The 11,556-nt window shown below is 62.4% G+C and overlaps 1 protein-coding gene across 1 annotated transcript in view; it reads right to left on the reverse strand.

The window, feature by feature from the left end:
• The window catches only part of SEZ6L (seizure related 6 homolog like), a 21,168-nt gene extending 9,924 nt beyond the window's left edge, over positions 1-11,244 (reverse strand). The window contains exons 1-9 of the mRNA XM_019539369.1: positions 11,196-11,244; positions 8,978-9,706; positions 8,182-8,315; positions 4,607-4,799; positions 4,111-4,296; positions 3,191-3,356; positions 2,734-2,900; positions 1,481-1,675; positions 1,175-1,313 (exon numbers count right to left, since the gene is read on the reverse strand). Coding sequence (XP_019394914.1) covers positions 1,175-1,313; positions 1,481-1,675; positions 2,734-2,900; positions 3,191-3,356; positions 4,111-4,296; positions 4,607-4,799; positions 8,182-8,315; positions 8,978-9,706; positions 11,196-11,244 — 1,958 coding nt within the window. The remainder of the gene's footprint in view (positions 1-1,174; positions 1,314-1,480; positions 1,676-2,733; positions 2,901-3,190; positions 3,357-4,110; positions 4,297-4,606; positions 4,800-8,181; positions 8,316-8,977; positions 9,707-11,195) is intronic.
• Between the last annotated feature and the right edge of the window lie 312 nt (positions 11,245-11,556).

Genomic DNA, 11,556 nt, shown 5'->3' on the forward strand with positions numbered 1-11,556 from the left:
TCACTGATGAAGATGTTGAACAGTGCAGGCCCGAGGACCGAGCCCTGGGGGACCCCGCTGCCCACGTCCTTCCAAGTCGAACGTGACCCATCCACCCCCGCCCCGGGTGCGGCCCTCCCGCCAGTCGGTGACACATCTGACTGTGTGGGTGTCGACACCACAGCCCCCAGTTTCTTGATGAGAACGGGGTCAGAGACAGTGTCGAAAGCCTTCTGGAAGTCCAGGAAGATTATATCCACTGCTACCCCTGCGTCCAATGATCTGGTGATCTGATCATAAAAGGCCACCAGGTTGGTCTGACAGGACCTGCCACCGATGAACCCATGCTGGTTGCCCCAAGCATGCAGTGATGGCACGAGCTCCAGGTTGAAAGCACGGTAGTGGCTGGAGCCTAGCTGGCACCAGGGGCCTCCACTTCAAGCCCAGCAGGAGCACCCACAGGGATTAGGGGCCTGGGAAGCAGGGCGTAGGAGGGCAGAGCTGGGACGCTGTGAGCAATGCCCCCCAGCCGAAAGACTGTCCATGCAGCCTCCGCGGTGCTTTCCTCTGGGTCACGGGAGCCCCGTATAGACACGCACGCGCAAGGAAGAAGCAGCTGTTGTCAGGGCTCTTGCCTTGCAAATGGGTTTTGGCTGAGCAGCTCTAACAAACCAAACAGGCCCAAGCAATGAGTCCAAGCCAAAAGCCCCGTCTCCACGCCCCAGCCTGTGCAGTCCAAAGGGGCAACGTGCTCCGATTCGTCTGTGCTGACTCCCTGCCCTGAGCTCTCTGTGGTCCCGCTGCGTCTGCAGCCCAGGAGCAACCCCTGCAAACCAGTGCAAGGAAATGCAAACTCTGCCCCAGGTGAGAGCCACGGGCTGAGCATTCCCCACGCCGTCGGCTGCATGGCCCTCTTCCACAGCTCCCACCCAGCAAAGCACAGCTCCTCCACCCTGGAAAGCAGGCGGCGGGGGTGGCACAGGGTGTGGGGGCTGTGCCCTGGGTCTGAGAGTGACCTGGGATCCACCTAGGCACCGAGCATCGAGAGACCAGGCGGTCCCCGGCTGCTCCGGTGCTGCGTCTGCCCAGACCTCTTGCAACAGCAGCTCTGCCCCTCGTGCGGGGTCCGGCCCGCCGCCATGGCCTGACCCCGGGGCCTGGGCACAGCAAAGGGCAATGACCAGGCAGCACTCACAGCTGGATGTCCAGGAAGAGCCGCTTCTCCTCCCCGACACGGACCCTCCAGACACAGTCCTCCCCCTCCGCGTAGGGCTCCGGCCAGTTGGGGGACAGGATGACGCCGGCTACAGCCGTGAGCTCCCCGCCGCACGTGGCTGCAATGGCAAGGGACACAGAGACACGGGCTTACCCTGCCGTCTGCCTGGCAGGGGTCCCCGCCTGCCGCCCCTGCTCCCCCAGCCCAGCACAGCCCGACTCAGAAGCCGTATCCCTAAGTCCCACGCCCCTATCCCCAGGCTGGGACCAGGGGTCCAGGACTGACCTCGGCACACCGGCTCGGTGTCGTTCCAGTATGGGTCGCGCACGTTGACGCACTCGATGACGGCCGGCCCCTGCTCCAGCGAGTGGCCGGGGTCGCAGGTGAACTCCACGGTGGTGCCCAGGTTGTAGGTGGGGTCGGAGGTGGTGAAGTTCCCATTCTGGATGTAGGGCTCGTAGCAATGGCCCCGCTCAAACGCTGCAGGGAGAGGCCGCGTTAGCCGGGCTGGTGCCGGAGGACCCCCACCTCCTGTGTTACCCCAGCCGCGATGGATCCGGGGCCGCCAGCCCAGCCAGTGGCAAGTCTGGTGCTCTACCCAAAATTTAAAACCACCTGCCTGGTCATGGCAGCAGCATTTCTAGCAAGGAAGTCACTTGACTTCATAGTTCGCTACCATGGACCCGATTCCTCCTAACCTCTTCACTGCAGAGGCGTTAATGACCCTCTCTCCTTTGCAATGCTCTGCGTGCCCCAGCAGCCCCGCGGGCTCAGTGCTGTCGTGCGGCTGTCTGGGGGCTGCTCCTGGTCACAGCCCTGCAGACTTTTTAACCCAGTCCCACGAGGTTTTATTTGTTTTTGCTTCCATCTCAAATGGAAGAAGCCATCCTAGGCCCCTGACATAGTAGTGCAGCTCCTAGTTTCTTTTTAACTGGAGAAAAATGTGTGCTGTGCTATAGGGGACAATGCACCCCAACAGCTGCACCCCTCTTTTCAAATTTGGGATCCACCCATGGCTTCAGTGCTTTTAGCTGGCAGCATGAGTAGGCTGTTACCTCTCTGGAGATGGAGGGAGACCTGCTGTCAGCGACTTGGATGGGCTGGCGCTCCCCAGCCGATGGCACCAAGGCGCTGCATTACCAAGGGCCTGTGTCTGCTGCAAGGCAGCACAGCTCCTGCCGAGTCTGTGCAGCACGATCCCAGGACTGCTGCGGTCCTGATCCCAGGGTCTCCGGCATGACTTATGGGCAGAGCAGGCACTCCAAATGCAGTGCAATGCCATGACTTTTTCACTTTGCGGGACCACGGCTAGCTCTGGGCACCGGTGATTAGGTCTTAGGCAGGTGCGGTTTAAATAGCACCCGGGTGAGGGAGAGGGGTGCAATGGTTATTGCTTGCTATTAAATGGCAGCAGCCCTTGCAGGATGAAAACCCCCTGGGAAATGCAGGAGGGCAAGGGGGGGTTAAGACGGGCGCCCTGGCCACGTCTCCCCCTGCCAGCAGCTCCCAGCCGCCGGCTCCAAAGCCAAAAGCATCACCTTCGAAGCGAATGTTGAAGGCGGTGGCGCCGGCCGGCTCGTCCCCGAGGAAGTCGATGCGGATGACGGCGCCCTCGCTGATCACGCCCTCGAAGGGGACGCTTTCGGTCTGCAGCGAGTCGTAGAGCACGGCCGACTGGTTCGTGTCCCCGCTGTACACCACCATCCTGCGGCAGGAGGACGCGGCCGGTTAGGAGGTGCATGGGCCGGGCTCGGGGCTTCTTGGGGCTGACCCTGCCTCAGGCTGGATGCGACCCTTCCAGCCCCACTGTGATCCTATGCAGCTGCGACCCTGACACCCCTTGGGGCCCATTAAAGCACCGGGTTTAACGACCCCCTGCATGTGCAGCACCCTCCCACCTGCCCCCCCGGAGCTGCTCTGTCTCCTGGGAGCCCCCGCAGGGACGGGAGAGATTCCCTGTCCCGCAAAGGCCCAGCGAAACCCCGCCGGCCTCACCTGTCCTTGTCGCTCAGCAGCAGCTTCTCGAAGTGCAGGTGCAGCTTCTGGCCGGGGGGCGCGGCGATGGTCCACACGCAGTACATGCCGGTGCTGTGGTTCCCCGTGTAGCTGGGCGACAGGACGCGGCCGATGGTGGCGTTGTGCACCGTGCCCCCGCAGGGCGCTGCGAACACGGGGCAGGGGGGTGAGCCCAGGCCGACGACGAGGGGCTGCCAGCTCGGGGCCGGATTCTGCTCCAGCCCCAGGGCTGCAGACAGCAGGGGCTGCATGGCCTTCCAGGAGACGGGGGCTCTGCCCAGGGATCCCCCAAGCAGGGAGATCCCACCTGGCTCGGTGGCCTGGTTTCCTGGAGGGGTGGGGCGCGCAAGCTGCAGCCCCGCACGGCCCCCGGCTCAGGGGATGCTCCGCTGGTTTCTCCCCGAGATCTCGGGTCCCTTTGGCTCGCCTCTCAGGTGGGTCTCACGGGCTCAGACTGCTCTGACACGTTTGCTTTGGGGCTGGCGCTCGCTCGCCCGGGTTTCCGTGCGAAGGCGACCCCCCACCTGTGCACGCAGACGCACGCACGCCTGTTCTGCACAAAGTTAAGATGCCCCCACGTCCACGTCCACGTCCACGTCCCCGGCACCCCTCTGCACTTGCCTGTTTTGCTGCCTGCGGCAGACCTGGGCGGTGGGCTTTTTATCCACAGCGCCCACCGAGAGCTACCAGGGCCCCGAACCCTCTTAGGAGCCACGCCAGCAGCTCGGGAGCTGAGATTTGCCCTCTGTCTGTCTTTTAAACAGCCCTTTTAGTTTTCCTACCTGCCTAGTTCTGGTCAGATTCTGCCTCCCATGCAATTCGCGCCCTCCCCAGATGCGGCCGCGGCCCTGGCGTCGCTGCGTGCCATGGGGGCCGGCTCGGGCCGGCGCTCGCCATACCTGAGCAGATGGGCTCCGGGCTGTTCCAGTGGGGGCGGGAGGCATTGATGCAGGTGAGCACGTGGGGACCCTGCAGCTCGTACCCCAGGTGACAGTGGAAGTGAGCGACGCCGCCCGAGTGCAAGTCCATGACTGTGACGTCCCCGAAGTCGGGTCTCCGCGGGAAGTTGCAGCTCAGCATGAACACTGCAGCCCGTGCACGGCGCACACGCACACAACACACAAACACACAGAGCGCGTGACAAGGCAGCCCGCAGCAAGGAGCAGGATGAGGCCTGGAGAGGGGGCAAAACCTCCACGCATTGGCACGGACCCCCCACCCCTGGACAGAAAGGGCCTAATGGCTCGGGTGCCTCGGGCCTGAGTCTCCCAGCCAGATTTCCACTGGCAGCAGCAGAAGTCGGAGGGGAGGTCACCCAGCGAAACCGCAGTGAAACCGGAGTGACTGCAGCAGCTGCGTCGCGGTGGGGGAAAGGGGACGGGGTCACACACATACCCTGGTAGTGGAGCTGGAAGGTCCCGATCACATCGTCCTGGAAGGTGCGGAAGTAGACGGAGATGGTGTTGGTGGGGCTGCGGATCACCTGGCCCTCCACCAGCAGCGTCTGGTTAGCCAGGACCACCAAGGTGTCATCATCCACGCCGCGGATGGAGAGCACCTCGCCCTCAGACAGGTTCACGCTCTTCACCTGGGGGCACACCAGCAGCACCCATGAGCTGCGCTGGGGCACGTTCTGCCCATTTCACAGCTGGGAACACTGAGGCCCTGAGAGGCAATCTGAGCCAGGAGCAGCACCAGACTCCCCAGGTTGGGGCTGGGGTCAGGCCTCCCAGGCCAGGGTTCCCTGCCCCAGGCAGAGCAACAGGCCCCAAAATGAGTCACTCAGTGCAGAGGAATGGGGAGAAAACCAAGTAACTCGGCTGTTCGCCACGAGCCCTCTGCCCACGGCACCCGCCTGCAGATACCCCAGGCTGCAGAGCTGCCAGCAACGTGCCCACAGAGCAGCCCTAACGAGTCTTCATTACTACCGTGAACAAGTAATAAAGTCACCGAGGGGCTCCCGCACCCCCGTCACTTTGCAAGCAGCTTGGCGCTTCAGCGACGAGCCGCTCATCGGACTCCAGTCGTGTCCTCGAGGGGGGGCAGGCCGGGGCCTGGTATTTATTCATCACACCCCCGGGTATTAGCCCTAATTAGCCTGTGCACGTGCTGATGCCGTGCCTAGGAGAGTGTCACCAAACTCGCTCCGCTCGTTTAATTCCACACCAGAAAGAAACCAAATTCTGCAGTTAGTAAGGACGTCGCTCTCCGGGTCCCGGAAGGAGCGTGCACGCAAATCCTAGCCAGGAGAGGGCAATGCTGCACCTCGCAGCCGCCACCGATTCGCAGCCGCTCGACATGCAAGGGACCGGAGGCAGCCCTTGGAAAATGCCAGTGCTTGGTCTTGACTCGTGTTTGGCCTACAGGAAGATAACAGAGCAATTTTGCCGTGGCTAAGAAGCCAGAATGGATGCAGCAGGGCACGAGGTTTCTAACGCGATGCCTCCCTGGTTGAGGTCGCTGGGTTTGTCTCGTGAATCAGTGCCGATGTTGCATGGCGCCCTGTGGCACCCTTGGAAGGATCTCAAGGCCCCCCAGCGAGGCCATGGCACCCCGGTTGAGCATCGCTGGCGTACACACCGAGTACTGGCTCTCGCTCTGTTTTGCCCACCAGGCAGGACCCCTCTTTCCTCTCCAGCCGACCTGGGGGGAGCTTTGCCCCACCACCTTCCAACGGGTCGTGGGCACGGGCAGCCCACCTGCGCCTTTGCAAATCTCCCGTGGTGATTCAAGCCCCAGCTTGAGGTCAGTGCATTTTTCCCCAGGCACCTGATGATGTGGGAAGACAGCAGGCCCCGATCCAGGTGATGCCGCGGCAGCCGTCAGAGCCCACTAAGGTGGGCTAGCGCACTGGGACGAGGCACTGGGAGCGCGAAGCATGCCTGGGATAGCAGTCGGGGGCGTACGTGGAATGGGCGCACGGGATGCAGACTTATTATTTTGACTGTAAATGCCTTAAAAAGAAGTAGAAAATGGGACTGGGCCAGGGCACAGCCACCCCCATACTACCCCACCGACCTCCCGACACCGAGAGGCGAGCGCTGGGGACAGTCCAGGCTCCTCCCTGCGCCTTGCCCTTTGCTTGAGCATCCCAAGTAGACGGGTCTCTTCTGCAGCCGAGGTTATTCTGGAGCTGTTGGGTCTTGAGGGCTGCTCGTGCCTCTGGACAGGAGGGTACGATGAGCGGATCCAGCCCCCTGCTCCGCGCAGCTCCCTTACGGGGACAGCCAGGTCGGCTTGGTAGTCCCAAGAGTCACAGACAAGCGGGGCTGGCACGGCTTTTGGGAGGTCACGGAGTCCAGCCCCTGCTGCCCATCTGGCCCAGCCCAGAGGAAAGCAAAAGGAAGGACATTTGCAGCCCATGAGCGCTGAGGTCAGCCGTGCACTTTCCTCTGGGCTGCGCAGGGAGGGAGCTGATCCCAGCCCTCCACATCGGGCTTGCGAGGCACTGCCTGGCTCCCAAAGCGCACCAGCAAACTAGCCAGAAGGGATATTTTTGCCTTCGCCTGCAGCCAGGACCGCTGGAGCATATAGCATTGCCCTTTGCAGGGCAGGACGTTGGCTTTCCCCGGGCAGGGCCGGGTGCGATGCGTGGTGCTGCATCGGGGTGACGTCGTTTTGCTATGCGGAGTCTGGGCTGCTTGCACAGGGCTCATCCTGCCCCAGACAGGCTTGTGACCCCTGGAGCTCCCTGCCAGCTCCACGGCCCGGTGCCTCAATGACCCTTTATGACTCAAGTAAAAATAAGGGCAGGGATTTTCAGCTGGCAGCTCTGCTCTGCACCTGCTCTCCTCGTTCCCGGGGGCCCAGGTGTGAAGGGGGGATTCGGCCGCAGCCCTGTGCCTTTGGTCTGGAGGAAACCTCCCCGAAAGGAGGAGCTGGAGCAGGCCTTTTCTCCTCGAGACAGCTCCCCGTTCATCCCCGGGAGGCAGGAGGATGGCCCGGTACCGTCGTATCTCCCCCCTGCTGCCGCTGGCGCATGCTATGGGCTTGTGCCAGGGGGATGAGCCACCGAGAAGAGGACCATATGGGCAGCTTCCTGAGGAGGAAATGTTCTCGCTTTCCTCCCAGGCTGAGCTCACGTCGGCTCCGCACGTGTCTGGTGGAGGCAGGAGGGATCCTCCCAGCCCACCCACCGGGCTGGCTTCGCCGCGGGGGTGAAAACCCTTGCACGGGGACCGAGCATCACCATCGAGCAGCGGGTCCTTCGCCGACAGGGCGCCGGGGCTCGTTCGAAGGTGAAAGGTGCATCTCTGCAGCTCCTCGCAGGGTGCGATACCCCGGCTAGGACCGGGGGCACCCCCGAGTTCGGCGTCGGTTGTCTCTTCCCCTCCGTGCTTCTCTCTGTCCGCCCATCCCTGCTTCCCTTCAGGAAGGCCAAGAGCCTTCTTCGCTCTTTGGGGCTTTCCTCCGTTTCTCTGCAGGGTTATTCGCTTTCGGCCAGTTCAGCTCTGGCTTCGCTGCCGCCTCCTTGTCTCTTGCTGCATTTCCATGCCCGGGGTGAGCAGGCAGACGTCTCCCTGCCCGGCTTCAGGAGGACTAAATCCGCCTCGCATCCCGAGGAGCCAATGCCCCACGTCACCGAGAGTTACCATGAGAAGTCGCCCGGCCTTATTTCAACACCTGCCGCCCGTAACGAGCTGTGTAGCCAGCGAAGCCGAGCGCGTTTGCACATGGAAAATAATTAAAACGGGGGGAAGGGATTCTAAATTGCTGCCTGCCAAAACAAGAGGGAGCAGCAGGAAAGCCATTAATCATTTCATCGGGCCTGTGCCGTGCCGCCTGACTCATCCCCGAGACGCCCCCGGTGCCGCGAGGCCCCCAGCGCCTCCACCAGTCGTTCCTGCCCCTGGTTGTCTCCCCGCGTGGGCCGAGACGTGGCTAAAACCCCCATCTCCAATGGGCCAGAGCCTCCCACCTTCACTAGCGATGGGCCCTGCCGTAAGCGTGGCTCTGTTGCACGCCCTTACCTGGAGCTCGACGCCATAGCCCGTGTAGACGGTCACGTTGTAGGTGCCCTCCAGGTAGCTGTGCTGCGGCAGCAGGGGGTAGTCGCCGGAGTCGATGTAGCCCTCCGGGGCGTAAAAGCTCACGCTGCCGAGAACTGTAGGCAAATGCAAGCGTGTCACCAAGCCGAGCTGCAGGGAAACGGCAGCTCGAGGCATGTTATTCCTGCAGTGTTTGCTTTCTGCCGGTGCCACAGACATTGAGACAGCGTGCAAGCCCGGAGCTGCCTGCCCCAGGCCTTGCTCCACGCAGGTCACCCTCTGCCCGCGCTGCTGGAAGGAGCCAGGTCCCTTCCAAATGCCCTGGACAGGCCCCCTGCATCCTCCTGATGCCTCCGCACCTGCCTGCCCCCTTCCTCACCACGTCTCTTCCCACTCGCGGGACAGCGCGGGGGCGAAAACCACCGTTACGGGCCAGGGCAAAGCTTCCACGGATGGGACTCGTCAAAAGCCACCGAGCACCTCGGCGTAGCCGGGTCGCTGAACCAAGAGGGGATGCCACCCGCCGCAAACGCACGCGGGAAAACATGCGTAAAAGCTGAGGCCAGTCCATTCCCTGGGGACGGACAGCAAATGCAGGGCTAGGACGTACAACCGGGTGTGGAGGAGGGACCAGAGCATGACCCTGAAAAACAGGCCAAGCGCTGGCCAAAAAGCAAGTTCCTGCCATTCAGCTCGTCCCCTGTTTGGGGAGACAAGACTCCGGGTTTCTCGTGTAAGAGCCCGACGTCTCTCTCTAAATCCCTCCCCGGGGACCTACCTGGCGTGGGCTCGGTGGTGATGACCGTGGTGGTGATGATGGTGGATGTGGTGGTCTCCTGGCTTTCCTCGGCGGCCGAGCCGTTGGCCTCGCTCTCCACGCTGTTGGTCTGGGTGGCGGCCGCATCGATGGGGCCGCTGTGACTGCCCACCGCAGCCGGCGCTCCTGCCTCGGGGCTCGGAGGACCGGCCTGAGGCACCGAGGGCTGTGGGGTGAAAGGAGAAATCTGCAGCGGGGACGGACTGGTGGTGCCACCGCCTGCCTGTCGGCCATCCCACGGGGGCGGCTCAGGTGCGTCCTGCTTGGCCTCAGCGGCCGCGGTAACCACCTCCCCCGGGGCGCGTGGCTCTTCGGTGGAGGCGAAGGTCCCCCGGCCCGGGAGGGTGGCTGGAGAAGCAGCTTTCGTAACGCCCGGCGGCAGCGTTTTGGGCCTCGGGTGCTTCCTCACTGTGTTTCCTTGCTCTGCTGCCGGCGGCTTCTTCTTGGGAGGGAAGAGCTGTGTTGTGCCGGCACCGGGGGCAAGCGTGGGCTCGGGCACGCCATCCCGCCGCGCCGAGGGCGTTGCCTCCTCGAGCGCCAGATCCAAGTCCCCCCCTGACGGGACGCGGTTCTGAGCCGTGGCCGGTCCGGGCTCCCCGCCCGTGCCGTTGGCGAGCTCCTCGGAGGGGAATGGGTACGTGCTGGAGGGGAACAGCCTGGCATCTGCAAGAGACAGGGGAAAGAGAGGCACTGAGAAGCATGGGCACGGAGGGACGCCCTGCGCCAGCCACGTTAACTCAGGGCCAGGCAGCAGCCGCTGGCTGGACGCCCCACGTGCACTTGGCCCTGTGTTTGCTTGCAGGTGCACGGGCCAGGCCCCTGGCACGTGGAAGGAGCATGCCCGGGAAGCACCGCGGCCTCTGTGACGGCAAAGCGTGGCTTTGCTTCACACGCCCGAGGATCGGCTGCACGGGGGCAAGGGAAAACTCAAGCAGGGAAGATGAATCAGAGCAACCACCGCCCAGCCCTAGCAGCAGAGCTTCGCTGCGTGAAATGCAGATGGATTCGGGACCGGCGTATCCCACTGTGCCGCAGCCCTCGGGGTACGACAGCCGGTCCCGCCGCAACAGCCATAAAAGGGGAAATCCAGCAAAATCCCCTGGAAACTGGGGATTCATAACCTTTCCTTTCACGTACGCCTTTGCTGGGAAAGCTCCCTCCGACTCTCGCCTCCTTGGCTCTCGAGCACCAATGTGCAACTCAGCGCTTCTGAAAGCCAGGCGGACGAGGACGTGCTGTTTTGCGCTCCGATGCCAAGCTCTCGCTGCCCTGACCCCAGCCCAGACAGCCCGGGAGCTCTGGGAGAGCAGGAGCTGAAGCCGTGGTGGGGACCAAGGGGGCGGCGCTAGGGCACTGCTAACTGCAGGTCTCAGGAGGGGGCTTGGCACCTGCCTGCCCAAGGGGGTCCCGATGGGAGGCACCTCGCGGTTGCTGGGGACGCACGTGCCATGCTGACCTCGACTTTCCTGGAATATTTGTGCCAGTAAAGTCAGCGCGGAGACATGCGTGAGCAGCGAGCCCCCAAGGGGACGGCAAGCACCGCCACAGCACCCGTGCTGGGCACTTCCCGTCCGTGCTCCCGGCACACGGACCCCCCAGGCCGCCCAGCAGGGCTCCGAGATGGGAGCACAAGCACCGGAGCAAGGTGGGAAGTGCGACAGCCCGGCCAGGGCCATCCCATCGGTTGACAAGGTTTCACGCAAGAGCCTCCGTGCCAAGCGGGCGAAACCCCACCTCCCCCTGCACATTTCACACGGAAGGAGCTTGAAACAAAATCCACGGTGGTTATTTTTAAATCTGACTTGCTTCTCTGCATTTAAACTCCCGGTAATTAATGTCAGGCCAGAGTGAAAAGGAACAAAGGGGCTTTCTGATGTGAAATGCGAGATGAAGGGACAGCGCGGGGTTGCTATCACAGGTGAGCGCCCTCCCCGGAGTTCAACCATTGTTTACACCGCTCCCCGATTTGAATCCCTTTGAACTTTTTGCTTCTGAAGCTGGAGCGCTCGTTCTGCAATTACGAAGGCTTTGAACGAGGCATTAAAGGTACATCCTTCGAACACAATGCAACGAGCCCCATTAGCCACGTCGTTCCCCCGTGGAAGCGCAGTGAATGAGGACACGGCAATTTAGAGAAAATGGTTAGAGTGGATTTACAAGAGAAGTACCAGAAGCGCACCGCGTACAAGCGTCTCCACCTGTTCAGGCTGTAACGCGCCGATGGCCATGCGAGCACGGTGCTCTTGGGCAGCCCACGCAGGCCTGAATATCAGGCGTCCAGTGACGCCACGAGGGGAAATGAAAATCAATTGTATTTACAACGCTCTTTCCTGCCTACACATCCCATCAAAGAAAAGTGTGCTAATTTGTCATTACGCTCTGGAAGGCGGCGTTAAGTTCGGGCGAGAGGCGGTATCTGCAGAGATCCTGGCACCACTGAGGGGAGACAGCTTGTCATCTGTTAGCAAGAAAAAGCCCAGAAATGACTGCAAATAAACACATAACGAAGGCAGCCTCCTTCTCCGTTCAGCTGCGCCCCT

The sequence above is a fragment of the Crocodylus porosus genome, unplaced genomic scaffold (assembly GCF_001723895.1).
Source record: "Crocodylus porosus isolate Cpor-Errol unplaced genomic scaffold, CroPor_comp1, whole genome shotgun sequence".
Lineage (NCBI taxonomy): Eukaryota > Metazoa > Chordata > Crocodylia > Crocodylidae > Crocodylus > Crocodylus porosus.